Source organism: Acanthochromis polyacanthus, chromosome 2, assembly GCF_021347895.1.
Source record: "Acanthochromis polyacanthus isolate Apoly-LR-REF ecotype Palm Island chromosome 2, KAUST_Apoly_ChrSc, whole genome shotgun sequence".
NCBI lineage: Eukaryota > Metazoa > Chordata > Actinopteri > Pomacentridae > Acanthochromis > Acanthochromis polyacanthus.
This window is the reverse complement of record NC_067114.1, coordinates 23,397,076-23,423,899: the sequence shown is the minus strand read 5'-3', so window position 1 is coordinate 23,423,899 and position 26,824 is coordinate 23,397,076. Positions and strand designations below refer to the sequence as shown.

The 26,824-nt window shown below is 39.3% G+C and overlaps 1 protein-coding gene across 1 annotated transcript; it reads right to left on the bottom strand.

The window, feature by feature from the left end:
- Nucleotides 1-1,551: 1,551 nt before the first annotated feature.
- Nucleotides 1,552-19,288, bottom strand: pepd (peptidase D). The gene is made up of 15 exons (XM_022198804.2): nucleotides 19,181-19,288; nucleotides 16,764-16,947; nucleotides 16,286-16,413; nucleotides 15,435-15,498; nucleotides 13,341-13,388; nucleotides 12,903-12,964; nucleotides 12,096-12,140; nucleotides 11,121-11,196; nucleotides 10,286-10,332; nucleotides 7,701-7,769; nucleotides 7,021-7,098; nucleotides 6,278-6,426; nucleotides 5,520-5,704; nucleotides 4,118-4,309; nucleotides 1,552-2,330 (listed from the first exon to the last, which is right to left on the bottom strand). Exons 1-15 carry the CDS (start codon nucleotides 19,264-19,266, stop codon nucleotides 2,187-2,189), a joined length of 1,557 nt encoding a protein of 518 aa, XP_022054496.2. The 5' UTR covers nucleotides 19,267-19,288; the 3' UTR covers nucleotides 1,552-2,186.
- Between the last annotated feature and the right edge of the window lie 7,536 nt (nucleotides 19,289-26,824).

Below are 26,824 nucleotides of genomic sequence, written 5' to 3'. Positions count from 1 at the left end.
AAAATCTTTTTCCAGAAATGGTATCCCAGTTATTTGTGATAATCCACAAATTGGTCATTAGTAAGGTAAACAAATGACTAAAAAGCTTATTGTTTTTTTTTTCTTTTTCCTTCAGAGCATTGTGTGAGAAAAGTATTTGTTGAAATAACACAGGATGGACAAGATGATTTTGTGATTCCAGTGGATTGACCTCTTGGACAAATTGCTATATCACATTCATAAGATGTTTTTTTAGGTTCAATATGAGTTTTAAAACATCAGGTTGAAAATGCAGTCCTCTTTGTCCTGAAGAACTTCATCAATTTAAAGACTGCTGTAAGGGAGATCTGTCTCTTTGTTCCACTTAACTCTCTGGCTTAAAAAAAAAAAAAAAGAGGTCAAAATCCTCCTGCCTTTGTAAGGAGAGCTTTGCTCTGGTGCTTGGCTGTATCGATACCCGAGTGTATGGAAGTGTGTGCAGAGGTTTCTCAGTGATAAGAAAAGGTCAAAACTTTACAGTCTCACATAAGGTGGGGACAGGGCACAAAGTTATGACGTGCTTCTGGTAGTATCAGCCAAGCTCATGATTTCATTTACATCCGTCACCTCAACAGCTTGAGGTCCTGATCTGACGACAGGTTTTAGTGTGTCTTTTTGCTTCCAAGGATTCTGCTGCTTCACTCTTTGGAAGAGCTGTCAGATGCCAATGAATGCAGTCATAACTATCCACTTCAGATCTTCCTCTTCTAATGGCAGCACCAGCACTGTTTAAATAGGAGAATCTTCTTCATGGCTCTCGGATTCTGCTACTAACATTATAATTGTTAACGTGTTTAACTCTGTGTGGACTAATAACCACAGCCTGACTACTCACCATCTGAAGTCTGTCTGTGTAGCAGGATGCAAAGAGGAACCCTGAAAACTGCAGATTAAAGAGGCTTTGCTTGGCTGCGCGGTAGGAAGTTGACTTCGTGCTTGTGCAGAATGTTGTGACACAGAGGGTCATGGTTTAAAGATTTCAGAAAGGTGGTTTGAATAATTAGACTCCACTTGGTCATCTAATAAAACAAAAAAATCTTTAACTGTGAGCACATGGGAGATTCATACAGTCATATGTCACAAGGTCACAAAATCATACCCCCGCCCATTAAGTTTTTAATTTTTTTTTTAAACAATCTGCATCCATAAATCAAAAAAAGTAGATGATTAAAATCAATGATGGGACCTTTAAATTAATTTTAAAATCGGATATTCTAAAGACATAAAACTGTTGAGTGACCTGAAGTATATTTAAAATCCTGTTGTATATGACAGCATTCCTGCCTTCCCCTGCCTCACTTTTTGGAGGATCATGGCCATACTACAGCCTGATGTAAGGAGTCTTTTCATAACATACACATTCATTTCATGGCACTTCTTCTGTAAGAGACACTGTCAGGAAATTTTCTTCTGTCACATGAAAACAGGAGTCCTTTTTATCATTTAGAGAAACTTCGTATTAATTTTAAAAGTATTTTTTGAATGACTTGCTTCTCTACAAAGTAAGTAAACCAACAAGTCTCTGGCACAATGTTTTAAATCAAAATGCTTGTTTATTTCAAATTCACAGCTTTTCGTCAATAGCTGCTTACAGAGAGGAACATATAAGAATAAGAATTCTTCGTATGAAATTACAAAAATTAAGGTTTTGCAGGAGGAACAAGACGACATGGTCATCAATATCCCCTGCCACATGTGATGTCTATGAGTCTACATCCAGTGATCAAGGGCCATAACTCTGTTAAATATTATCGTACAGGTCTCATTTTCAAATTTGATCAAGGTGTCCATGGTGTGAAGCTACACACTAAATTTCGTAATCCTAGCTGTAATAGTTTCCGAGAAAAGCTGTCCCCTTCATGTACGGACGGACGGACGGACGGACGGAGGCCAAAACCTATATCCCCCTTTTCCATTTCGTGGAGGCGGGGGATAAAAAAACATTTTATGCATGAATATACAGTTTGCCCCTTAAAGTGACTGTTGCCCTGATCAGAATGAGATTTTTAAATCATGATGAATGCTTTATGAAGATACCGTATAAAACTTTTCATGTAATAATACTATTCACGGCAAATTTGTTGCAGGAGTGGTACATAAGAGCAAAGCGATGAGCTGAGCTTCAGTGAAGAACATCTGTCGTAGTCAAAGAGATACAGCTCAGACGTTCAGAATTTTTCACTTTTGACAACTAGGCTGAAGGGCTTTGCAGAGTCGGCCATGAAAGCCTCAATCTCCTCCACTGTGCGAGGGACGCAGGTCAGCAGCTCGATGCCATCTGCTGTCACTGCGATGTCATCTTCAATGCGAACCTGTACACAGTAGTGACACAGTGGTCAGTGAAACACGGCGGAATCAAAAGCAAGAGACACCGAAAAGCAAACTTGGTCAAAAGAAAAATGTGAACAGACAGAAGAATTGAAATGCTGGAAGTGAGCTGGATCAGTCAGTGAAAAATCTGTATGGCAATTTTCCTTAAAGAGCATTTCCTAAAGTGTGAATACACAGACTTTATAGGAAAAAATCCAATTTTAGTAGTTTCATATTATCTGACTATTGTTGTCATGATTTATAGTGGTAACTGCTATGGTGCTATGAAATCACACACTTTAAGTCCAACAGAGAAAGATATAAAAGCAGTTAAACTATGACACTGTTTTTAGACAAATCGTAGTTCATAAAAAAAATTACACCTCGCACATAGTAATTATGACTAAAAATGTATATAAAAATGTGCCTTCGGTATGCAAAGGTACAGTACAAAGGTCATTGTACAGGACAATCAGCAAATAAGATGGCAATTGAAGATTTTTTATATCACAACAAACTATTTATTATTATTATTATTGCTCTGGCAGAATATTCATGATTTTTACATGAACTAGTCAAAACATGCCACACACAATTTTCCTATAGGATTTCCAAAAATAATTGGTTTCCCATTAACTTCCATAGAACTGTCCATGTTATCTGTGGAGCCAGTAGGAGTGTTGTAAATCTTGCTGGATTGAAACAGATGTCAAATTTAACATTTCAACTTCATAGTTAGAATGGCAAATAAACTTGAGGTTTGTCAACTTGTTTTTCTGACACTCTGAGGGAGATTATGACACCTGAATGGCTGAATGTCAGTCTGAAAGGAGAGGAATCTGGTGCTTAGATAAAACAAACTACAAGTATAGCCTACTTTAGCCCAATTTGATCTACAAATTTGAGTTTGAAAAGATATTTTCGAATTCTTAAGCTGTTTTAAATGTACTTTCATTCGAGTGTATCTAGAACAATGGCAAACTATTTTTTGGGAAAATGGATGGATGGATATTTTATTTGTCCCTTCGTTTAAACTCTGCGTTGGTGCCATAGCAGTAGTTGTGAGGAAAACATCACTTTAGCTGCAGCTGGAGCAGGGAGCTGTTGTATGTTGCCTTTTCAGCTGTTTATCAGCATCATCTCAAACCTTTTTGCCTTGTCTTTTTCTCCTGTCCTTTTGTGTATTGATTATTCTTTTCTGCAAGCTGAAATCTAGTTGCAAAGAAATTTAATGTAGCCATGAATTGATAATTCACATAACTAATGATTTTAATGTCTTTTTCTGCTTATTTCATGCAACTATTAGTTTAAGATTAGTGGGATTGTTGTCTGTCATATTTTTGCTGCAAAGGTAACAAACTCCTGCCTCCGAGTGACCAGACATTCCTTTTCTATTTGGCTTAAAGTCAAAATGTGCCCCCAGCATTGCGGTGATGTCTGGCTTGCAACTAAATTCATGATGTTTAAGTCTAGAGAAGCTCATCAAAATGCAGCTCTTCAAATATTAGAAGTTAAGCACCTTGAGGTAAACAGTTGATTCTATTGAAACGTCAGAACAAGACAGTGCAAATGGTGGAAAGCAACGTGGAAATAGTGACTGAAATATGCCAACTCTGTTACTTCCCATTCACTCGTGTTTATACAGGTGTTATTTGAATGATTCTGCAAAATGATCGAGGTCAGCACAAATAACTGCAACTGTGACGGGTCGATTCATTTTCATCACCCTCCTGTGGATCCAGTCCAACCGACACAACCAAACCAAACGAATAAAACCGTGCATACTGACCCCTCCAAAGCCGCGGAAGCGAGCTAGCACTTGGTTGTCGATGAAGCAGCTCTGAGTAGAGTCGGCCAGGGCCTGGTCCAGCAGGTGGTTGATAAAGTAAATGCCCGGCTCCACGGTGAGGACCATCCGCTCCTGCACCAGGCGGCCCATCCGAAGACTCCTCAGTCCAGGCTCGTCAACACGGTCCACCCCCTCAATGACACAAGAGAACGGTATTTTTCAGTGTCTTTGATAAAATGTATCTTCAAATTAAATGTGCAGGCCTCATTAAATGGAGGCTACTGTAACACAAACAGCTTCACACCACAAAGACTCTCTTTTCTGTAAAGTGAAAAAAAAATAGGATAAAGGCGGCTACAGCGAAAAGACAAATAACTAAAATCTATTAAAAGCCAAACTAAAAGGGAGGTATTGAGTTTGTTTTTAAAAATTTTAACCTTCCCATCCTGCCCTCAGGTAGGCTGCTGCAGTAATGTGGACCACAATAACAAAAGGATGCCCCGCTGTGGGTTTTTGTTTAGACTTTGGATAAAATGAAAAGGCCACAGAAGACCTGAGGGTTCTACACGGTTCTTAAAATGAAAGCAAAATCTGATAAACAGGAAGGGCCGAGATCATTAGGAGCTTTATAAACCAATAAAAGGATCTGAAAATCCATTATAAAGCAGACAGGTAGCCAGTGCAGAGACCATAAAAATTGTGTAATGTGTGGCTCTCCTTCTGTTCGTAGTCAGCACATATGCAGCTGAGGCTTGAAGCAGCTAAAATACATACAGGCTGTTGTTTAAATGTTATAAATTATCAACACAATACTGATATCCCAGACTCTTATTTTACAGCTTACAATAAAGATTTTCTCTTGCTCAGATCGTCAAAATGTTTCCACAAAGATAATTCAGATACTGATGAAAAATGAATACATCGACTGATCTCTTGTGTGTCCTACCGTCACACTCACTGAAGGAAGCCAACAGTATTGTTTGTCATGTATCCACAAACAGACTACTTCAGTGCATTTCCCCTTCTGTCACCTTCTACTGGTAAAAACTCAGCAGTTCTTCTGGAAATATTTTGGGTTAACCGACTTCTGTACTTTCTCGTCAAAAATACATTTCTGTGGGGTTTCAGACTGCTTCACAGCAAAAAATAAAACAAAACCCTTGTGCTCAGACATTATTTCACCTTCCTCTCTTTCCTGCCCTCTTCCTGAACTAGTTCCTGCAGCTTGGCCTTTTTGTTCCCCTCTCACTTCTGCACCACAGTCGCTCTATATTATTGATGACACATCAATATTCCAGTAACAGGGATGTGTTTTCATCTTCGCTCCACTGACTGTTACAGCCCTAACTACTGGGCTACTGACTGTGATGTGGGCAATCAAACTGAAGTGTTCTGCTCTCACCTCGGGGTAGCCTCCCACATCGTGCACGTCAATGCCCAGCAGGTGTCCAAGTCCGTGGGGCATGAAGACGGAGCCCAGGTGGACCTTCAACATGTCCTCCACGCTGCCGTGCAGGATGCCGATCTTCACGAGCTCCTCCAGGTGAACCCTGTCAGCCAGGCGGTGCATGTCAGTCCACTTCACACCTTCAACACAAACATGTTTGTTCGTGAAGGACAAAAGGTTTTTCTTTACCTTAACCTCAAGATTAAGAATACATGCTGATATTTTAACATCAACAGCTTCTCAGAATGTATGTATTATTCAAAAGCCAGGTTGACATTATACTTAGAAATGTGATTTCCCAACTGACTGAAAGCAGGGGTCACCAGTCTATCACAGGCAGAGAGACAAACAATCACACTCACATTCACAGCTACAGACAATTTAGAATTGCCAATTAACCTGAGCATGTTTTTGGAAAACGGGAGAAAACCAGAGTACCTGGAGAAAGCCCACGTATGCACAGTTCAAGACTTCAGTGTCATTAATAATAAGCAGCTATATTTAACTACAGTGAAAACCTTGGGAGTTTAAACCATTTAAGGGCTTCACAAGGACAACAAAAGCAGATTTCTATAAATGCAGCGTGACAGTAAGCACTTAACAATGGGCTGTAGTGTTTCTAAAAGGACAAAAGATTATGTTTTATTAACTTTCCTCACTTTACATTTCGTAGAACCGTAAATTGTCCGTAGTTAAATTGAAAAGATAATAACCTGGTTTGATGGCAGCCATGACAGCGCGGGAGGACTTGAGCACAGCCTCGTAGATGGCCCTCTGGTCTGCAGTGAACTTGCCGTTGGCTGGGAAGGAGCAGGTGATGTCTGAGGAGTAGCAGTAGTACTCTCCACCCATGTCAAACAGACTGCAGGGGACGACACATCACAACTTATTAGGACCAATTTGTTTCCTAAGTGCTCTGGGTTTGTTTATTGTCTAAGTGCTTTTAAGATTCCAGTGCGACTAACATTTACAGAGATTCAAACTCGCACTGTTAAAAAAAACGAAACAACCCCCCCCTCTAAAAAAACAATAAACAAGAAGTTTTACCAAACTTGGAGCGCCCGGCGACAAAGATGACCCCTGTGACCTTGAAAATGAGGTCACGGTCACCAAATGCGAACTTGACCTGTGTATTACTATGGTACAACTGTGTACCAAATATGGTGAGGCTACATCAATATTTTATTGAGTTATCACGCGGAAACTAAATTGTTACAGACAAACAAGCAACCAACCACCAAGCAACCAACCAACCAACCAACCAAGACCAAAACAATACCTTCCGGAAAACGATGTTTGCCGGGTGGTAAAAATGTCACTTGATTGCTTTTGCAGCATTATACAGAGACTGTTGGGGCTGGAGTTTCTGGAAGCGATGCAACAGCACAGAGAATCTATGAGAAACGGGCCGGTACCAGGAGGTACTGAGTGTTAAAAACCACTGTAAGCTACTCACCACATGTCTCCATCTACAATTGTCTTGTCGTTGGGAGCTCCAGCATGGCCATAGTGGAGGACAGAGGAATTATTGCCCCTGGTGGGAATAAAAAAGGCACATATTAAAAATGCAGACATGAGTTAAACTACAAGGAGGAAACTGCACCAAATGTGACTAATTAAAGGCATCAAAGGGATTCTAGTTTCAGGTTTCATTTGAACAGGAAAATAACCTCTATCCACTGGCCACAAATCCCGAGGAGCTACTCAATACTCATGACCTTTAATACAAAAGGCCAGAGCAGAATTAGCAACAGTGTCTCACAATTCTTCAACCCTTATTGATGATGTTAGCTGGCAGTAAACCTTCTAAAGGGAAAATGCTTTGTTTTGGTTAACTAGACACCCAAGATACAGTAGTGCCACTGAGGACCAGTTCCTCTGCCTTGTAAAAGGTGCACTTTGTGTTTATATAAGTGAAACTAATGCAGGGCCACAAAAGCTTGAACTATGTTCATATTTAATGTTTCTAGTATTTCTGTTTTTTCAGCAGTGCTCAGCTTAACGGAGGAAGACAGCGTTTGATGCTCTGACATCAAAGCTATGCTCATTAATGCCAGTGTCCTTACATGCAGGTTCTACATCAGTTAGGTTCAGTCAGAAATTAAAGATGTAAAGAACTAACTGATAAAGCCTTACGTTCCACAGATGCAGGTGTACGAGGTGTGGCGCATTCCTCCTTTGGTGTAGCAGTAGTGCTGGAACAGACTGCACAGAAACAAAAAGCACTCTTTCAGTAAAAGAAGCCCAGTACCAAAAAGGAAACTAAGAAATTTCGGCACAGCAGAGATCAGAGAAAACACTGATTAGCTGAAGGACTTTCGCTGCCCTCTTCCTGACTCCACGCTTTTTACGAATTCATTCCGCACTCATTCTTTAATCATCACACGGTCAAGCACATCAAAAACTTTTATAGATCTCAACAGCATCGCAAAGCTGTGCAGGACGACAGGCCCACGTTCAATCTGTGTGTCTTCTTCTTCTCACACAGCGAAGGCAAATGAGCATGATGGGAAGCTGCTCTGACATGTTATTAATAAAAAAAATAAGACAACTAGAAATCTTACTAAAATACAGACTTGAAAAAAATAAGCAGAAATGTATTTTTGTGTTTTGCACAAACACCCTCATAAAAGCTACAAGCAACCAATTAAGGGTCAGTTGTGTTTCTCTGTTTAAGTTTCTGGTGATTCACAAAATGCTACTATTGTCTAAACCTAGCCAAGACTAAGTTCTGAATCCAGATAGTGACTGCATCAGCATAATGTCCACCCAAAGGAGGAAGAGTTAAAGAGTCCACTGGCATGAAAAAATGACATCATGAGGTTATTTGAAAGTCAACTAAGATAAAATAAGGTCAGCTCCAATTCTAATTAGAGCTACACTACCAGTCAAAAGTTTGGACACACCTTCTCATTCACTGTTTTTTCTCTATTCTTACTACTTTCTACATTGTAGATACATACTGAAGCCATCAGACCTATGAAGCCAGATATATGGAATTTTGTAGCAAACAAATAATTGTGAAATAACTCTAAATATGTTTAATTTTTTAGATTCTTCAAAATAGCCACCCTTTGTTTTTAATGACAGTTTTGCACACTCTTGTCATTCTCTCAGTGAGCTTCATGAGGCAGTAACCTGAAATGGTTTTCATGTCACAGCTGTGCCTTGTCAAGGTTAATTTGTGGAATTTCTTGCCTTCTTAATGGGGTTGGGACCATCAGTTGTGCTGTGCAGAAGTCAGGCTGGTACACAGTTGACATTCCTATTTGACAACTGTTAGAATCCATATTATGGTAAGAACCAATCAGCTAAGAAAATTAAACAACAGTCCATCATTACTTTATGAACTGAAGGTCAGTCAGACCGGAAAACTGAAAAAAAAACTTTGAATGTGTCCCCAAGTGCAGTCACAAAAACCATCAAGCACTACGACGAAACTGGCTCATATGAGGACCGACCGAGGAAAGGAAGACCAAGAGTCACCTCTGCTGCTGAGGATATGTTTAGCTGAGTCATCAGCCTCAGAAATCACAAGTTAACAGCACCTCAGATTAGATTCCAGATACATGCCTCACAGAGTTCTAGTAGCAGACATCTCTGCATTGACTGTTTAGAGGAGACTGACCAATCAGGCCTTTATGGTCAAATAGCTGCTAAGAAACCACTATTAAGGAAAAGCAACAAGCAGAAGAGGTTTGTTTGGGCCAAGAAACACAAGGAATGGACATTAGACCAGTGGAAATCTGTGCTTTGGTCTGATGAGTCCAAATTTGAGATCTTTAGTTCCACCCACAGTGACTTTATGTGACACAGAAAAGGTGAACAGATGTTGTCTACATGCATGGTTTCCACTGTGAAGAACAGAGGAGGAGGTGTGATGGTGTGGGGGTGCTGTGCTAGTGACACTGTTGGAGATTTATTCAAAACTGAAGGCATACTGAACCAGCATGGCTACCACAGCATCCTGCAGCGGCATGCCATCCCATCCCATCATTTATTTTTCAACAGGACAATGACCCCAGACACACCTCCAGGCTGTGTAAGGGCTATTTGACCAAGAAGGAGAGTGATGGAGTGCTGCGTCAGATGAGCTGGCCTCCAGTTACTTGACCTAAACCCAGTCCAGATGGTTTGGGATGAGATGGACGGCAGAGTGAAGGCAAAAGGGCCAACAAGTGGTCGGCATCTCTGGGAACTCCTTCAAGACTGTTGGAAAACCATTTCAGGTGTCTGCTTCATGAAGCTCATCGAGAGAATGCCAGAAGTGTGTAAAGCAGTAATCAAAGCAAAGGGTGGCTATTTTAAGATCATTAAAAAAATAAATAAATTAAAAAAAAAAAAATCTCAAAGCAGAATGTCACTTTGACAGGCAGCGTTATGTGGGGTCACAGAAGTTAGAAAAACATAAAAATAAGGAGTTTTTAAATGTTTTTTTTAATGTTTTGTGACACCAAACTTTTCATAGTTTAGTGGAATTGATTCCATGCAGCTTAAATCTGCAGCAGGTTATTAAAAATCAAAAAATAAAACAAAAAAAACTAACAGCAGATGTTGGATTTAAAGGTCCTGGATGGTTTTACGGAGGGATTTTGATGCTTTTCGACCAAACATGACGCATATTCACTTTTGACTGGTAGTGTGCATGCAAAAGAGCTGATAGACATCGTGTTTCCAGGTCATGGACCTAAATATCTGCATTACCACTATCTATCACTTACCTCTCCATTTCATATTCTTTTTGTCCAGGTTTCACATTCTTCATGACCTACAGAAAAAAAAAGATTATATGTGTGTACAAAGCACCAAACTCTCCTGTCTTCGTAGCTTCAGTAATTATTTGCTCTTTACTCATAACTTCTATGCAAAATAGGTATTTTAGTTTTTCTTCAGTCACTGTATTATTTCATATTTACTATGTCATCTTCATTTGTTAACACTAGGAGTGGTGGGACATTTCCTCAAGCACAGACTCCAGAATTTATTTATACAAAATAAGCATAAAGAGTTCAATTGTCAATAAAAGTTGTTTATTTGGGAGACATTTTTTTGTTTTACAGAACACCTACAGCATGTAACTGAAAAATCTACCCGAATGGATGTCGATGGTCTCTAAAAACTAATGATCGCACTCATGACAATCAGGGAACAACAAGTGGAAAACAATACTAAAGACTCACAGCAAGTGATTTCAGAGAACAGATAACATTGTGAGGTTAACTGCTCCTCAGGCCCCCAAGAGGTTATTCATTGCAATAAAGTGAAATCCTGTGCAAAAGTAAAATATCGCTTTAATGTTACAGCTTATTGGTCAAAGGCTATCTGGGGTAACCGCTGTCCTCCGAGCTACTGCAAGAAGTTAAAATCAATAGCATTTAAACTATAGCCTTAGAGCATCCTGACATCCTGAATCCTTTGGGCGAGGTTTAAACTCTAATAAGCTTTCTGATACTTTGAGTGTTTAATTTCATGCTCTGAACCTTCTTTCTCTTCCGTTCTTTCATCATTTTATAAATGCAGCAGTTTGATGGTCTGTCTAACAGAGAAGGGTCTCACCAGTTTGTGGGCTTCACTGGAAACCCTGTTGGTGTAGCGCAGGACCTCCAGCTCCATATCAGTCTTAATGAGGCGGCTGCAAACACAGACAGCAGCGAGAAGTGAGTAACCCGCTCTGTCTCTTTGATTGGTGGTATCGATGCACAGTAAAATGGATGAGCAGCCAAACAGTATACAAAATTCAACTCTCATGTTAAGCTAAAGGAATGCAATATCTGTGTTGCAGCAGCTGAAACAGACATTTTCGATCTTCATCAGTCTAATAGACACAGCGAACAGAGAAACTGATGTAGAGACCAAATGTTGAGCAGCCTGTCATCAATCACTCTCAGAACTGTTGTTTAGTTTCTTGAAACTTTCTTATTTACTGTCACAGAGTCGCTGAAAATGTTTCAACAAGCAATAAAATGTACCACAGTCTTTGATTTAAGTCTAAGTTTTTTGCCTGCTGATTCACATCTTTTTCATTTATTTGTGTGCACCTGAGATGGCTGGATATGGGAAAGAATTAAGGATTTATACAATAATAGAACCAAACAAATAATACAAGGCAGTGGTAACCAATAGTAACACTAATGAAAGTTAAAAGAGAGCCATGCAAGCTGCGGTGAGAAGAGAGGGGCAGAGGGTTCAATCAAACCTCCCTCCCCAGGAGGTGTGCCTGAAAAGCATTCCTTCTTATTTCAGAAAATGTCAATTCATCTGGAGGGTGCAAACTCTAATGCCAAGGACATCAAGGCAGGCACGAAGTCTATTACATCTGTGCAGACTGACTTCTGACTTTGAGAAGGAGGGAAAAAAACATCCCAAAGAAACGTCCCCGTTTCTGATTACAGACCAGAAATTACCTGACTGGGCTTCGGTGATTGCCAGTGTTTGTAATAATATGTAGAAACATTTCGGCAATTACAGCCTCTGTTCTCATCTCAAGTGGATTTTCTCACTCGTAGTAGAACACATATTTTAATTACTCACCATTCCACAATGACTGGGTGGAGAAGAGTGTTGTTCACTTGGAAGCTGTAAAAGAAAAAAAACAAGAAAGAGTGACATTATACACTCACCAGCCAATTTATTAGGTACACCTGTCAAACCTACTGCAGTTCAGCGCAACGGACTTGTTCTAAATTCTGCTTTTATGAAGCTACAACATTTTTAGTTTTTGTTGAGTTGTCAAAAAGTTGATGATTCTCGTCAGTCTTGTGAGATCATTGTAGGAGGTGGTGGTTTACTGTTCTGAATTATAATTGAATGTGTTCATGATATTTTGCCCACCACATGTATAACACCTCCACAACACACTTTAACCTCAGTAATACACAAACAGAAGAGTCATGACCTTTATGAAAACAAAATCTATAAATGCAGAATCTTCATAGAGGCAGAGTTGTTGCATTGGATTGCATTAGATAACACAGGAATATCTAATACAGTGTCTGGTGATTGTCCATATAAATACAATTTGATGCAAATAGCAAAAGCACGAGACTTCTTTTCTACAGTGCTTCGGGTCGCATTAATCAGATAAAAATGGTAACTATATGCAGATGAGGAAAGAACAGAGACCAGTGTTAAGGACAACAGTAACATTGCTTTTAATGGACAACTAACAAGCAAACATCGAGTTTGTTCGCTTAAATAAATTATATTCACAATTAGGGTAATCAGCAACAATCATTACTCATATGAGTCTGTTGCATCTCTGGTTATAAATGGAAAAAAAACAACCTCTACAAACAAAATATAATTAAGTTAATGCAAATCGATGCCAATTAAACATACCGACTAATTCCTTCAAAGGAGGCTTCACGGCAGATGCTCCCACTATCTGTATTCTGTCCTCGCTGCGGGGAGAAAAACAACATAAAAATAAGTGAGTGCATCACCAATAAGTGCACTGAGACGTTAATACAGAGTATTAAATTGATCAGTGGCATCGGGAATTAGTAGATGGAGTCTACATTTACTCTCATGTTGCTTTGTTCAAAGCTGATCTAAGTGAAATTTAGATTTTTAAAAGCCGGTTTACTCAATAACAAAGTTAAAAACTTTAGTGTTTTTATTTTGACGTTATGGGTGAATTGTCGGTGTAGGAGGATGATCAGGGTGAAGCTGCTAATGTCAAACACCCCCCCACCATCACTTTAACCACTGGTCACCAGGTATTCAATAAGACTACATATCACTAAATGTACCCAGACAGGAATGAGCGATGCGTACCAATGTAAGAAGAACCGCTGGTTTCTGGTTGGACAGGACATCAGCAATCTGCCAGAATGCAGACAGGGAATAATTAGAAGACTCACAGCAGAAAAGCCGAACAAACAAGCAACAGTTTCCTTCTACTTTCAGTCTGCAGAATAAAGGTCATTCTCGCAGGCGCCACTGCACCTCCGTGGCCTCTCCACTATTCGGCAGCACACTGAATGACAAAACTCAAGAGACTTTATTAGTCCTCTGCCACCACCTAAATGTCACATAACAGATCCCTGACTCAAGGCTCACAGACACCATGGTGATATTTCAGCACTGTTGCTATTAATAATACTTTAGAAGTTGCCTGCACTGTTACTGAAAAGCAAATAAAACGGGTCCCTGCTTAACGACTACACTGTCAGTTGAAGCTTGATTTTAAGAAACTGGAATAAGGGTCATGACTGCCACTGAGAGGCCATCGCTATCAGTCAAATATTAATCCAATAAGTCAGTGATGAACTGGAACACTAACTTCAAAAGAGTAAGCCTCAACCATTTAATCAGTAATAAAAATGGCATCTTTTCATTTTTAAAATTTTTAAGTGCATCTTTAGCCTCATGCTGGCAGAAGTTGCAAACCACAGGAGCAAAGTAACACCAGATGGAAGAACTCTGAAGTCTGCATGATAATGAGGGGGAAAAAAAAAACAATGTGATATTGTGTTTTTTTCTTAATTCAAGAGCATATTTGTAGCCATGCAAGACGAGAAAGCAAATGTGTCTTGTTGTGCATAATTTGACTTTAATCCATTCTTATTATTTATCTAAAACTGTCACAGATCCAAAAATATGGAAATCAGCACAACTCTGCCAACGACAAATCATGAAGGTAAACACCAGCGAGGTACTTTAAAAGTATGAAATTCACCAGTTTACAGGTGAAGTGTTTGCATGTTAAGCAGGGTAGTTCTGAGAAAAGTGTGTGCAGCAACACCTCCCAAATCTGAGTGTCTGAAAAGTAGAAAACTGCTTAAAATATTCATGACCTGTTTTTGGTAAGAGAGAAATATTGTTCTCTTTTAGATCCTTCTGTAGGCAGCAGTGCCACCTGAATACTGAACACCAGCTACGGATTTCTTTGTCTTACTAGATGTCAGCGTTTGTTATTCGCAGGCAGTCACATCGCTTCATTTTTCTAATTTTAGCCCTAAGTAATGAGCTGCTATTGCTTCATGGAAGAATTGGCTGATAATTAGCATCTAAACCTGTGACTAATTATGAAATGTAACACCTCGGGCAGGTGTGAAGATGTAAAAATACCTGAAATAACATCAGCAGCCAGATGAGTCAAGAAAGGAACAAAGTGTTAATGTGGAAATGAAAGTAGGTTTATATGCGATCATTTCAGTTACAAACGTCTTAATGATCTGCTGGCTGGTGAAAGCTCCTATATTGTCGTCTGAATATATTACTTTGATTTGTCGACGTGCACACCTCGAAAATAGCTCTGGAGCTGTCAACCCACCGATGCAGCTGCTCGAGCAACGAACTGTCAACAGTGATACACCAAACTGTTTTCCCAGACTCTCAAAACAGGCAATTACCAACAGCCTGAACATGAGTGTGTTTCTCAGACTGGGCTGTTAAAACGGAGCCGCAGGAAACAAGTTTAAAATAAAATTCAAAATAAAAGTCTCCCAACATTGGGATCTGTCAGAGCTGAGCTTTGTGGTGAACCTTTCCACCAAATTATCAGTGGGATGCTTTGACTGAGCTCCACATTTTCTCGCCCATCAGCCAACAATGTCCTGGACTGCTGTCAGAAATACGGCATCCTCTCACGCTATTATTTGAACTTTTTCACACATGTCCATTTCTATTTTAATCAATTTGAATAATATGTTTAGGTGAGGCAACCACACCAACACACAACCTGGTATCGCATATCAATTTTTGCCAGAAGGTGCAACTAAAGCAGTGACGACTTTAATGTTTTATGCAGTCTATGAGGCACTAATGTTCTTTGATGTAATGCCATGGCTCCCTGACTCAACATCAAGGTTCAATTACTGCACAGAGAAAAGGTCACCAGAGTGGCTCAGAGATAGACAGACTCACGTCACAGGCGTACTGGACCTCATCAACAGCATACTTCTCCTTGAAATGATCTTTAGAAAAGATCCTGTCAACAGATGCAAAACACTGATGAAAAGCAATAAACGTGGAAAATAACATATCAATATAGTCATTAGGCTTTTTAATAAGATGACTTCCTCAAATGTAAGAAATGGGTTCTGTTACGGCTTGGGAAAAAATAAGCAGAAGTCAAGTATTCAGGACAAAGCTCACAAGGAAAAACAAAACTAACCCAGAGCCCAACACATTAAAGTGTGACATATGACATCTGATTGACGAGGTTTATAGTAAAAGGAAGAAGAAACATGTGACATATGCAGCATTTTGTTTCCAGAACAGTATGTTCAGTGAGTTCATTGCTAATTGTATCACTAAGGAGTGGCACACTCCACCTTTTCCTTTAATCCACAGTTTCATCTCACAGTTAAAGAGCAGCAATCTGCTTTCAGAGAATGCATCCAAGTATGGAAATTGTGACTGTTTATTTTCAATTTCACGTCACGTTTAAGTTGAATTTTGCAAGAGGATGAATAAAGTCCAAAATAAGCAATAAACAGAGCGAACAAATTCAATTTATTTGAACAATTTACCCCGTGCAGTGTGTGAACTGACAGTAATAAAGCAGGCTTTTGAATCAGTGTAGTCAAACATGTCACCAGGGTGGTTCCGGTGATGACTAAAATATAAAGTCTGAACTGGTTCTGGGCTACGTTTATAATAAATTACATGAAAAATAGGATCTTAAGGTGGAGAACTTAATTGTCAGCCCCCTCTGGAAGAAACAGCTCACTGTTGGATGTGTGCACAGCTCTTTGAGGATTAGTCTGACTCACTCTCCCATCCAAGTAGCATAGCTTTCAGGCAGTTTAGGAACAAAAAGAATGGATTTTCCAGAGTCCACATCAATGGCTCCGTAGCAGTCAGGCTCAGTCACTCCAAAAGCCCAGTGGAAGAAAGACTCCTGCACAAGTGAAAGGATCAGTCACAGTATTAGAGAACCAGTGGTGGTCAGATCATTACCTGACCTTGATTGCTCCTTGATTGGGCCAAATAGCTCAAGAAATGTGAATGCAAAGTTCAGTAGCAAAATACAATGTCCAATGTGCCCACTAGATTTTGTTCAGATCATAGACATTCTGTACAGTGTGGCAGGAGGACGTACACGTGTGTGGTAGAGTGAAGAGATTATGAATGCTAGAGAAGCTCAGAACTCAGCCTTGACCGGCTGAGCTCTTTGTGCACTTTGACTAAATGTCTTGTGGCTTGGGGATCATGGATACATAAATAAATGCAAAACCACAGATTACCCACCTGCCTGAAGAGGAGGTCGGTGTCGGTGCAGTACCTCTGCTTCTGCTCTCCCCCCTGCAGCACCACCACTGACTTTGACACCACTCCATCTTTGGCTTTCAGCCCTTGGCACAGTCGGCGACGGTTCTCAGCAAAAAGGGCAGCAGACACCCTCAGGGTGTCATTACCAAGCCAGTAGACAGGGCTAAAAGGACAAGGGGAGAGAATATCTCAGGGTGGAGAGCTGGTTGGAGAGACTGACACTGAATCGGAGGGCTTTGGATTCAGATTAGAATTGGCCTGTCATAAAGAGCACAAGCCTGCAACCAAAACTGTCAAACTGTGGCTGCAAACACAGCATAGCGAAGGAGCCAAATTACTATTATACCTACTATTCTTATTATTTTTAACATTTTTTTAAAAATATAATTAAAATTGCATTATTACAATAGTTATGCTAAAAGTAGGTGTTACCCAATGCTAATAACTCTATATTAGTAGTTTGACAATTTGACCTTATTGTCTTTTTCTCGATGTGAAAAGGGAAGAAAATTCTGTGAAATCCAGCCAGACCATTTCTCCGCTCAGAAGAGAGCGAAGACTTGTTATTTTTTTTTACTTCTGTCTGGAGGTAATCCGCAGGATTTGGTCAGTAGATTTCAGCCCTAAGAGGTGGATGAACCACAGCTCCCGACTTTCCTCAGAAACAGTTCAGACATAAGATTCAGACTGACATACAACCTTGTAACTGATAGGTCCTGGACACAAATCTTGGTCTCTGGCCGTGGCTTTCTGATAAGATAAAAACCACTTCATATCTGATTCAACCTCGACTGTACCAAAGGTTAATCCATAACCTCGCTGAATTTTATGGCTCGAGGATTGTGTATCAGTCACTGTTGGCAGATTTAAGTGTGTATCTGTGAGGACAGATCCACCTCATGGCTGAGGTGGCGAATGATGCTGTTATCATTTGTTGAACGAGATAGATCCAAAAATGCAGTGCAGACATTCTGCTCAGTAGCAGCTCAGGATAGAAGTTTAACTGAGTCACAAAGTTGCTGATTAAACAACGGTCACTTTGTGTGCAGAGTTTCAGGGTTACATAATAGTGCAAGATACACATGCTGCTCTCTCCAATCTGTCTGTCCACCTCGAGCAGTGATCAAGTCACGGATGCTGACTGCTAATTTTTTTATGATTACCACAGCAGATTCTCGCCGTTTTATAAGACGATCACAGAAGTGAGTCTGGGCTGTGTTGTCATCACAAGAACATTTCAAATATTTTACTCAAATCAACATAATTACTGTCCGATAAACTGCATCTCATGTTGACACGAGAAAAAGCACAAAACACATAATTATACAGTTTACCAGTGCTGCTGCAGTTCATAGATAGCACTGTGAAAACATTTCAGGCACTAAAATGAGGACACTTTAAAAAATAATGCCATGAAAGGTTTTATTTATTTTTTTGCATTGCTCTGAGTAGAAAAAAAAAATTAAATCAAAACAGACACTGTTCTTTTTGATAGACTTCCGCAGTTCAAAGCATCCTTTTCCACAGTCCATCTGTGGACTTCCTTGTAAGTCTTAAGTTTCATCATGTGATTAAGAGATCAGACTGTTGCTTCACATCCTGTAATTGTAATTACATTCTCAAATGTATTATTAACGTAACTTCTTAATTGAACACTGCACCTTTTCACCACATGAAACACCTGCATGTCTGCAAGACAAAAGCTGGGCTTGTTTGAGTTACAGTGACACAACAGTACACTGCAATGCTGTGAGAACACAAATACATACAGACACAAAGTAGGCAGTGTAGTTACTGCTATTATAATCAAAAGTGAGATATACAGATAAGTCTAAGGTGTCAAATATTATTTAAAAATTACTGTTATTTATTCTTTGCTCTCTTCTATTAAATCTTGCAAAATGGCAAAAAAAAAAAAAAAATCACTTCTCCAGGTCTCTAAAATTATTTTAAATAAAACATAGCCCTTCTGTGTGGAGGGGTCACAAGCACTGCATTTACCAAAGAAGTTACCGTTGTTATTAATGCTTTAAGGAGAGATCAGCTGATATCAGCTTTTAACAAAATGAAGGGGAGCTAAATTAGCCAGCAATAAACTTCTCAGTTGTTTGTGTGCCATCTCCCGCTTTACTTTTAAAAAGTTAAGATTTAAAGCGCATTTCATTTGACCTGAAGCAAACTTTTGTTGTTTATTAATTTCTATGGAAGCACTTTAACTCATCGCTGCATTAACCAGTCAGATTGATCATTCAAGTGACGGACCTCCATGGCATCAGCTCAGCTAAACGACACACAGGCGGACAGTTAAAGCTCAAAAACTCTGTTCTTCAGCTGAGCTGAAATAAATACATTTATGTCAGTTTAAATGTTGTCATAAAACACTAAAGTCAACTTACTGCGGTGCTGCAGCCATGATGACACCAGGAAGGATCCTCTCTGTCACGTGTTCGCCGGAATCACGTGAGTTTTCTCGGCTCGACATCAGCTGACGTGGCCTCGTGCTGCGTTTAAGTCTGTAGGAAACAGCAGGTTCAACAGTGAAGCTGCGTTCAGAGGCTCTTCTGAGTTTTGTGTGTGTGTGTGTGTGTGTGTGTGTGTGTGTGTGTGTGTGTGTGTGTGTGTGTGTGTGTGTGTGTGTGTGTGTGTGCGCGCGTGCGCGTGCGTTTGTGTTCAGCTGTCGTTTACAAAGCGCTAATGTCAGCAAAAGCAAATACCATGGCATAAATTAAAAACACGAAGAACGAGAAAAAGCAACATCAATGCAGGAAAACGAGCCACTTCTAAAAATCCTGGTGAAAATTCTTGACCCTAAAAATGTCACATCATTAAAACTGCCAGTGGGTTGCCTCATTAAAATGCAACACAGTACAATAAGGGAACAGCAGGTAAACAAAGTCCTTTTTATCAAACAAAAATATTAACAACAACAAAAAATGTCACTTAACAAATGCAGATCTGTATGCAACACGTCTCGTAAGACTGTATGTCTGGTTTCAGGCATTATGAATACTTAATTACTTTACATTAGCTGTTTGTCGGCACTAGGTCTACAATGACTGACATGCAAAAATGTTTTTTTCGAGCTGGTTATTTTATAAACATAGCATTTTAGTTTCTATTTCAATATATGCCCCTTTTGAAGATTTTACAATAGGTTCGAGAATAACAAAATTTTAGTGTGTTATAATTTAATTACCCCCTAAATCTGTTCACCTATGCATGCTTCTTGTGTATATATTATTTTAAAGGGCACATCTTGTTGTGGTTTACACTAAGAGACCTGAGTCATATTCATTCTGTATTATCCACATACAGACATCATCCAGCTCTCAGCTCCATTTGTTCAAGCTACATCTGCAGCTATATGTTAGACACGTTTAATTAAAAAGAGGAATAGCACAATTAACACATCTGACCTTGTAGAGTTACAGTGGGATTCTGGTTTCTGCCTTTTTCCCATCATGTGCTGAGGAAGTGAGATTGTCAGCTGTCATGAATATAAATGAGGCTACACTAAGAGAATTAAAATCCGTAAATAATCTGTAATCTACTGGGAGCAGAAATGAGTTTCACATGCATGCGTGGTAGGACACTGTCATTTAATTATTTGATCATAAATGTTTTTGCTGGAGTGCAACAAAAAATAAAATTATAATCATTTTTAATCTACCAGCTGCCCAGAGGTGAGGAAAACACAGAAGGCAGTTGACAATTCAGTAATGAAATAAATTAGAGACAATAGATTGCATTTGTTTTTTACTAGAAGGCAGTAAGTGTGAGAGGATAACTTTTGGCTTTTATAACTTCAGCTGAACAGTTACTGTATATGAACTTTCATTTCACTCCAACAGGACTAAAGAAGTCCAGGTATGACAAGTAGCATCTTGTCCATGTTAAAATCCTAATTTTCTGAAAACATAGTGAGATGTGAGAGCTATAGAAGCACACACAAATTGTTTCCACAGTTCATCGTCCCTTTTGATTTAAATCTGCATTGGTACATTTACAGTAAAGACAGTAGGGGGAGATGCAACTCTCCTTTAACAGTACAGGGGGATTTTGAGAAATAATTAATCATTACGAGCGACTGCAGACACACGATGCAGGTAACGTCAAACAATGTGTCATGAAAGGCAGCATCTAGGCCTAGATGACAGATTGTCAAGAGGGCTAACACACCCACCATGAAACATGAGCAGATTTTCACTGTGATAAAGGTAGACGTCTAATGATAGGTAACGTGGTAACAAGATATTGTGACTCCTGTCTTTTTTTTCTGAAAGGAAATTTTGAAAAGCTTCAGAAACACTCACAGTCCAGGTAGATGGAAATTATCCCTTTTTATTTCTACCTTTGTGGAGTTGGATGGAGGGTTTACTATGAACTGCTGCTCTCTCAGAGGAGAGCTGAGTAGCCAATAAGAATATGTATTTGCAAATGTTATTTCTTCATGTCCAAACTCCTTTTAAAGTGTGCACAGATTATTTGGACTTTGAAAATGAACACTGAACACTTATTTAGATTTTTCAGATATTATTAATAAGAGTCACAACCTTTCCTCAACCTGTTCTGCCAGTGTGGTCTCTAAACTAAATGAGGCCATTGCTCTCAATAAGTTGTGCCTAATTTGAACTAGAGGCTGTTTTCCTCCGTACTCATTATATTCATTTACATTTGGCACTTCGGAAAGGCCAATGTATAATCCAATTGGAGCCGTGCTTGTTTTTCTCCAAAAATACATTAAACTTGCAGAAATGTCAGTTTAGCTCATGGAACAATTAGTGGCTTGCTTCACATTATTTGTGATTATATGTCACACCACAGGAATACATCCTCCTGTTACATTCTCATAATTTTGTTGTTCCCCCTAAAGTGGCCCCCTGGCAGACAGACAGTGTTTCTGCTGGTAGTACAAAGGAAGACTTGGGGACACCAGGCGTCAAGCCACCACTGTCACTGTAGACTGAGTGCCAATTCCCCTGCATCCTAAATTTTATCTCTAGTGCCAGCTGTAAGTTGTGCTGATACAGTTCAACAGCTCGACTTTGAACTCCAAACCTCAGTCCTTGCGGGCTTTGGACATTTGCAATGGAAGGCGGGGCCTCTTCAAAGACACTAGGACATCTCAAGCAAAAAAATAAATAAATACATGAGTAGGTCAGCAAGGAAGTAGGCCGGCTTGGAATATAGGCTGCCATAAAATTTCTGGTGAAAGATGTGGTAAAAGACTGGTTTTGTGTCCATCCTTTCTCAGTGACTAGAACAAAGACTTAAATCCTTAACAGGCAAAATAGACACTGATGAGAGCAGCTTCTGAGGTGCAATCATGTACATTCCTTCTTCCTTCCTTCCTTCCTTCCACATGAAACTACCTCCACCAATCATTTTAACAAATGAGTTATTCTTGCCCCATTAAATAAATCCCCAAGAGTTTTCTTTGCGTTCAGCCTCTAATCCATAGAGTAATGGGCCTGTAATCCAATGGATAGACGCAACATATTGGCAAAGCTTCCATCTTGCCCACAGAAAGGGAAGCACTGTAACACAGTTCTGCAGGAACAGCAATTCTTGCCTCTCGGTTGTGTGATTTTGATACTTTTGATCAATTAACTATGCAGATCTTTCTGAGCCACTTTTCAATTAAGACTCTAAGCATAGGTCAGCATATCGTTAAGTTCCCCCAAAAGCTACCCAACCATACTCTTACAAAAATATTTCAGTCAATTAGGTAGATAGTGGAGTGTGGCGACAAGCACTATTGACTAAGATTATTTACTCCAGATGACCAGAGGGTTTAATTAATACACAAAAAGCTGCCCGCAGGCAGATGGATTCTTGCTGAGTGGCGTCTTGCTGTAATACCTTCTGGTGAGCGTATCTCTGACGTGTGTCCACAGCAGAAATAGAAACTTCTGCCACAAATCATCAAACCATAAATAAGTGTACCTAGTTCAATATATTTTATTTTCTTTAAAAGGAGACCCTGACTTGGCAGATACTATGCCAGCAGTAACACAACTTCTTCATAATAGGAGATCCATAACATTTTTGGCTGACTACAATTTTTTTTAGACTTTTCTTACGTCTTTACACGCATAACATCTTCACAGACAAAGGAAGTAAGTTTATGAGCCCAGTTTTTTGGCTTCCATACAGCCTGAGCTTAAGTCACTTGCATCAGCTGTGTATGAACTGTAAAAATTACAATGACAATAATAGGAATTAGGATTTTGATAACTGAAAATTCCCACGCAAAAATGTATTCAAGCTGAGATGGGATTACCAGTCACTGCACACTGCAAATCAGGGTTTAAAATAATAGCAAACAAAGTGGTGGTGGGGATGGTTCACAACAAAGCTTTGTGTCTTTCTTACTTCAGACTTAGACTCTGTGTTGTGTAACCAATCTGCCTAAAGCAACTTTCATTTATTCATTCACAAATTTAGTCATACTCCCAATCTCTCAATTTAAGTTAGTGCATGACCATCAGCCAGTTGGAAATATAAACTGCAAGGCAGAAGACACATTTTTTTCCAAGCTGCTGGATAACGGTATAAAGCTTTACATGTCTCAGAGAGCTCAGTTGTGAAGGCAAGCAAGAATGTGAATGAGGGGAGCACTGAAGAAGAAACATACAAAAGTCTACAGTAAACTTAAACTAGCTGGTGGGCACTCTGCTCCACTCTGCTGGGAAATTAATATAAAAACTGATTCAGTTAATTAAATTGAACTGTAACTTCATCAAGTGCTTGAGATTATTTCAGTCTATAGGAGGTAATTGTGAGCAGAAGAATTAGGTTATTTAAGAAACAGGATATTTAGCACACAGTGATACAGTATGATGATAGTTGCAAAGATCTGAGAAAATGCTAATCACCTTAGAGTGCTGTAATATGTCCTATTTTCTGCTGCAGCTCAAATATGTTAACTTTAATCATCGCACAAGAGGCCACATCAAACTCTTGTGCTTTTGACCACTCAAAATTAACATATGTCTTCCATGAGATGTGAATGAATGTCTGATGTTAATTTGCAGTCTATGTCTGGTCCTGTGAATTGTACAATTTCTTCACTAATTGGGGACAAAAGCCTTCCTTTTATTACATTTGTCTATTAAAGCTATTCTGATCTCCAGAACTGCCTTTTGATAAAGTATGGGAAGATATGAGTGTGGGTTTCGTAGACGAGGCCCAGCCAGTTGTCGGTCTTTTCTTATTATTAAGATTAATTATTGTGATAAGCTTGATCATACAGCACTAACACTTTCATTATCCCGTAATTGTGGAACAATAATTCCCCCCACACTGAAAGAACCAGAGTGCTGTTGATCTGAACATTATGGCACATATAACTCTACCTGCATGGGAAAAAAAACCTACTGATTACCACGCGAACAACCACAGGAAGGCCCCGGTGAACAGAAGAGTGGAAAATGTAGGTTTGGCTCTCTCAGTAGGGGGTCCGCTTGAGACTGAGTTGTGCTGATTAGCAACTCCTGAGGCAGATGAGCATTAGGCTAATTACTGCAACTCCTCCACTACAGTTGGAAATAAAACCAAAGCTGTTTTAATAAACAGACATATGTAAACAGCAGGGGTAAAACACAATGTACCTCACAGTGAAGGTGTGAAGCATATTTTAGTATAATGAATTTTCGTGGTTTCTAATCTACCCAGTTTCTATCTTGCTGTTAATTTTTGTGTTCTGTCTTCCAAATTGTGGATCACATTGTTTTTTGAGAACATCACTAGAACTTTTTGGACTTTTGAGTTGTCTGGTTTTAGTGTCTCATTAAGTGTGGTGTCCCACAGGAATCAGTGTTTGAAACCCTTTGGTTTTGTGTTTGTGTACGGTATTGCCTCGTGTTTGAAAAAATAAAGCTAGAATATTCCACAGTTGATTGATCACAAAGCTGTCTACCCCCCAGCTGTGATGGAAACTTCTCAAAATGGATGATTTACTGATGAGTCAATGTTTTTTTTTTTTTTTAAATTCGATTTGAGATGGTCCAAACAATGATATGGCTTTAGAGGTTGTGCATTAATGGAGTTCTTTACAACATATACTACCATTTAAAAGTTTGGAATCACTGTTATTAAGAAAGAAAAGCAGTTTTTTCCATGAAGATAACATTAAATTAATCAGAAATACAGTCTAGACATTGTTAATGTGCTAGCTGGAAAGGGCTGATTTTTAATGGAATATCTAGAAGTACAGAGGAACATTTCCAGCAACCATCACTCCTGTGTTCTAATGCTACATTTTGTTAGCTAATGGTGCTGAAAGGATAATTGATGAATAGAAAACCCTTGTGCAATTATGTTAGCACATGACTAAAAATGTGAGTTTTCATGGAAAATGTGAAATTGTCTGGGTGACCTCAAACTTTTGAATGATAGTGTATGTGAACGCTTTGGCTGCTTCTGTCATGTGGATGCAGGCTGTCTGTGTGATGGGAAGCATTATTTGTGGTCACTTGTGCGACAGTTAGAATCAATCTTGATTTGGCAGGTGGAACTGATCTATTGAGGCCACGTGTACTCTGCTCCAAGGTCAGTGCGCTTTTATCTTGATGCACCCACAGACTATCCCAGATCCCCTTATTTTTTTTCAAAGTGCATTTATATGTCTCTATGAGCCTATAAGAAACATTTTCTCGACAATCAAAAGACCATATATTTAGACATTTATTATCATTTGTAACTATTAACTGGGAGACCTTATAGATTGGCAGCTGAAGTACACACTCGCAGAAAAAAACACCAACTTACCAACACTTACTTAAGTTTTTCTGAAATGTAAATGCCAGTCCTTTAAGAGTCCTGGATTTGGCAAAAACTGTATCTTTTCATCTCTGCTTTACAATAACACTTCTATCCTTCAAAGTTTGACAGTCATTACGTTTGCATCCCCATGGGTACAATGTTGGTGGCACTTCTATGGTGTGCCAATTCCTTTCCATCTGCCGAGATGCCAGACCGAGAGATGAATGGTCCAGGGCAGTCGGCTCTGCTTGTTTCCATCTTGTTAATATGCCTCTGAGAGGCATACTGAAGTCAGGAGACTGACTGCAGGAGAATCTCCAGAGAGCTGAGCAAGATAAACACAGCTATAGAAGGCAGTAAGGACCTTCAGAATAGCGTAAATAACCCTGTATGGAATAGAGGACGAGTTGTACTGAGCTGCTCTTTTTACATAGAAAGAACAAGCTCCAGCAACCTTAAGCTACAAGTCAACAAAGAGTGAATGAGCAATTTGAGTTTTTCCAACTTTAAGAGCAATACTTTGTGAAGCTATATCCGACTAAAAACTTAATATTCACTGCTGTTTGAGTGCTGCTTTTACTAATTTGATCACTTTAGACAGGGCACATGGGTAACATTTGGTTCGTGATAAGTTGTTTGCTGCCCACACTTTCTGTGAACCAGCATTGCAGTTTACTGGAACAAGATAATGAGCTTCAATTGGCTAAAACTTGCATAGATGTGCTTACTGGATTTGTGCTTACAAGTTGGCCCAACGCTCAGCAACCTCACATTGGAATGAGTGATTTAATAGAAATGATTGCTCAATACAACTTTAGTTCAATCCGATCTAGTTATTTGAGCTACAGAAAGGGCAGTATATTATGTCTTGGAAAATAAATTGCAGTGGGTGGCAGGTTTCACACCTGGGAGATGGCCAGCACCAAAGCCTTATAGCCAAATTGGACTCATTATTCTCTGTTTGGATCCCTGTACTGTGATACAGTCTATTCAGAGAGTTTAAAATGCTTGATAATCTTTTAAACCCTCTTTCCAAACCTACTCTCTGTGACCAGACTTGACCACCTTTTACTGAGGGAATTCACTAATGTCCTCATTAGATTCTTGGATCTCTGTTTGAGACCTAGATAAAGGAAACAAGGTTAAATCATGTTGTTAATTTTTAACAGAACGTACTATCAAACTGTTATTTAATGCACTGCCAAAAACAAAACACAAACAAAAAAACACACCCACTCACAGTGGAAACAATGTAAATCATGTCCTTAATTATG

Bases quoted from the DNA above. Each gene is read 5' to 3' on its own strand.
- pepd (XM_022198804.2), bottom strand. From the start codon at position 19,266: ATGTCGAGCCGAGAAAACTCACGTGATTCCGGCGAACACGTGACAGAG. The intron at 15,499-16,285 runs GTGAGTCAGACT...ATCTGTTGACAG, and splicing joins TATGCTACTTGGATGGGAGA to GATCTTTTCTAAAGATCATT. The intron at 11,197-12,095 runs GTGAGTAATTAA...CTGTGTTTGCAG, and splicing joins CACCCAGTCATTGTGGAATG to CCGCCTCATTAAGACTGATA.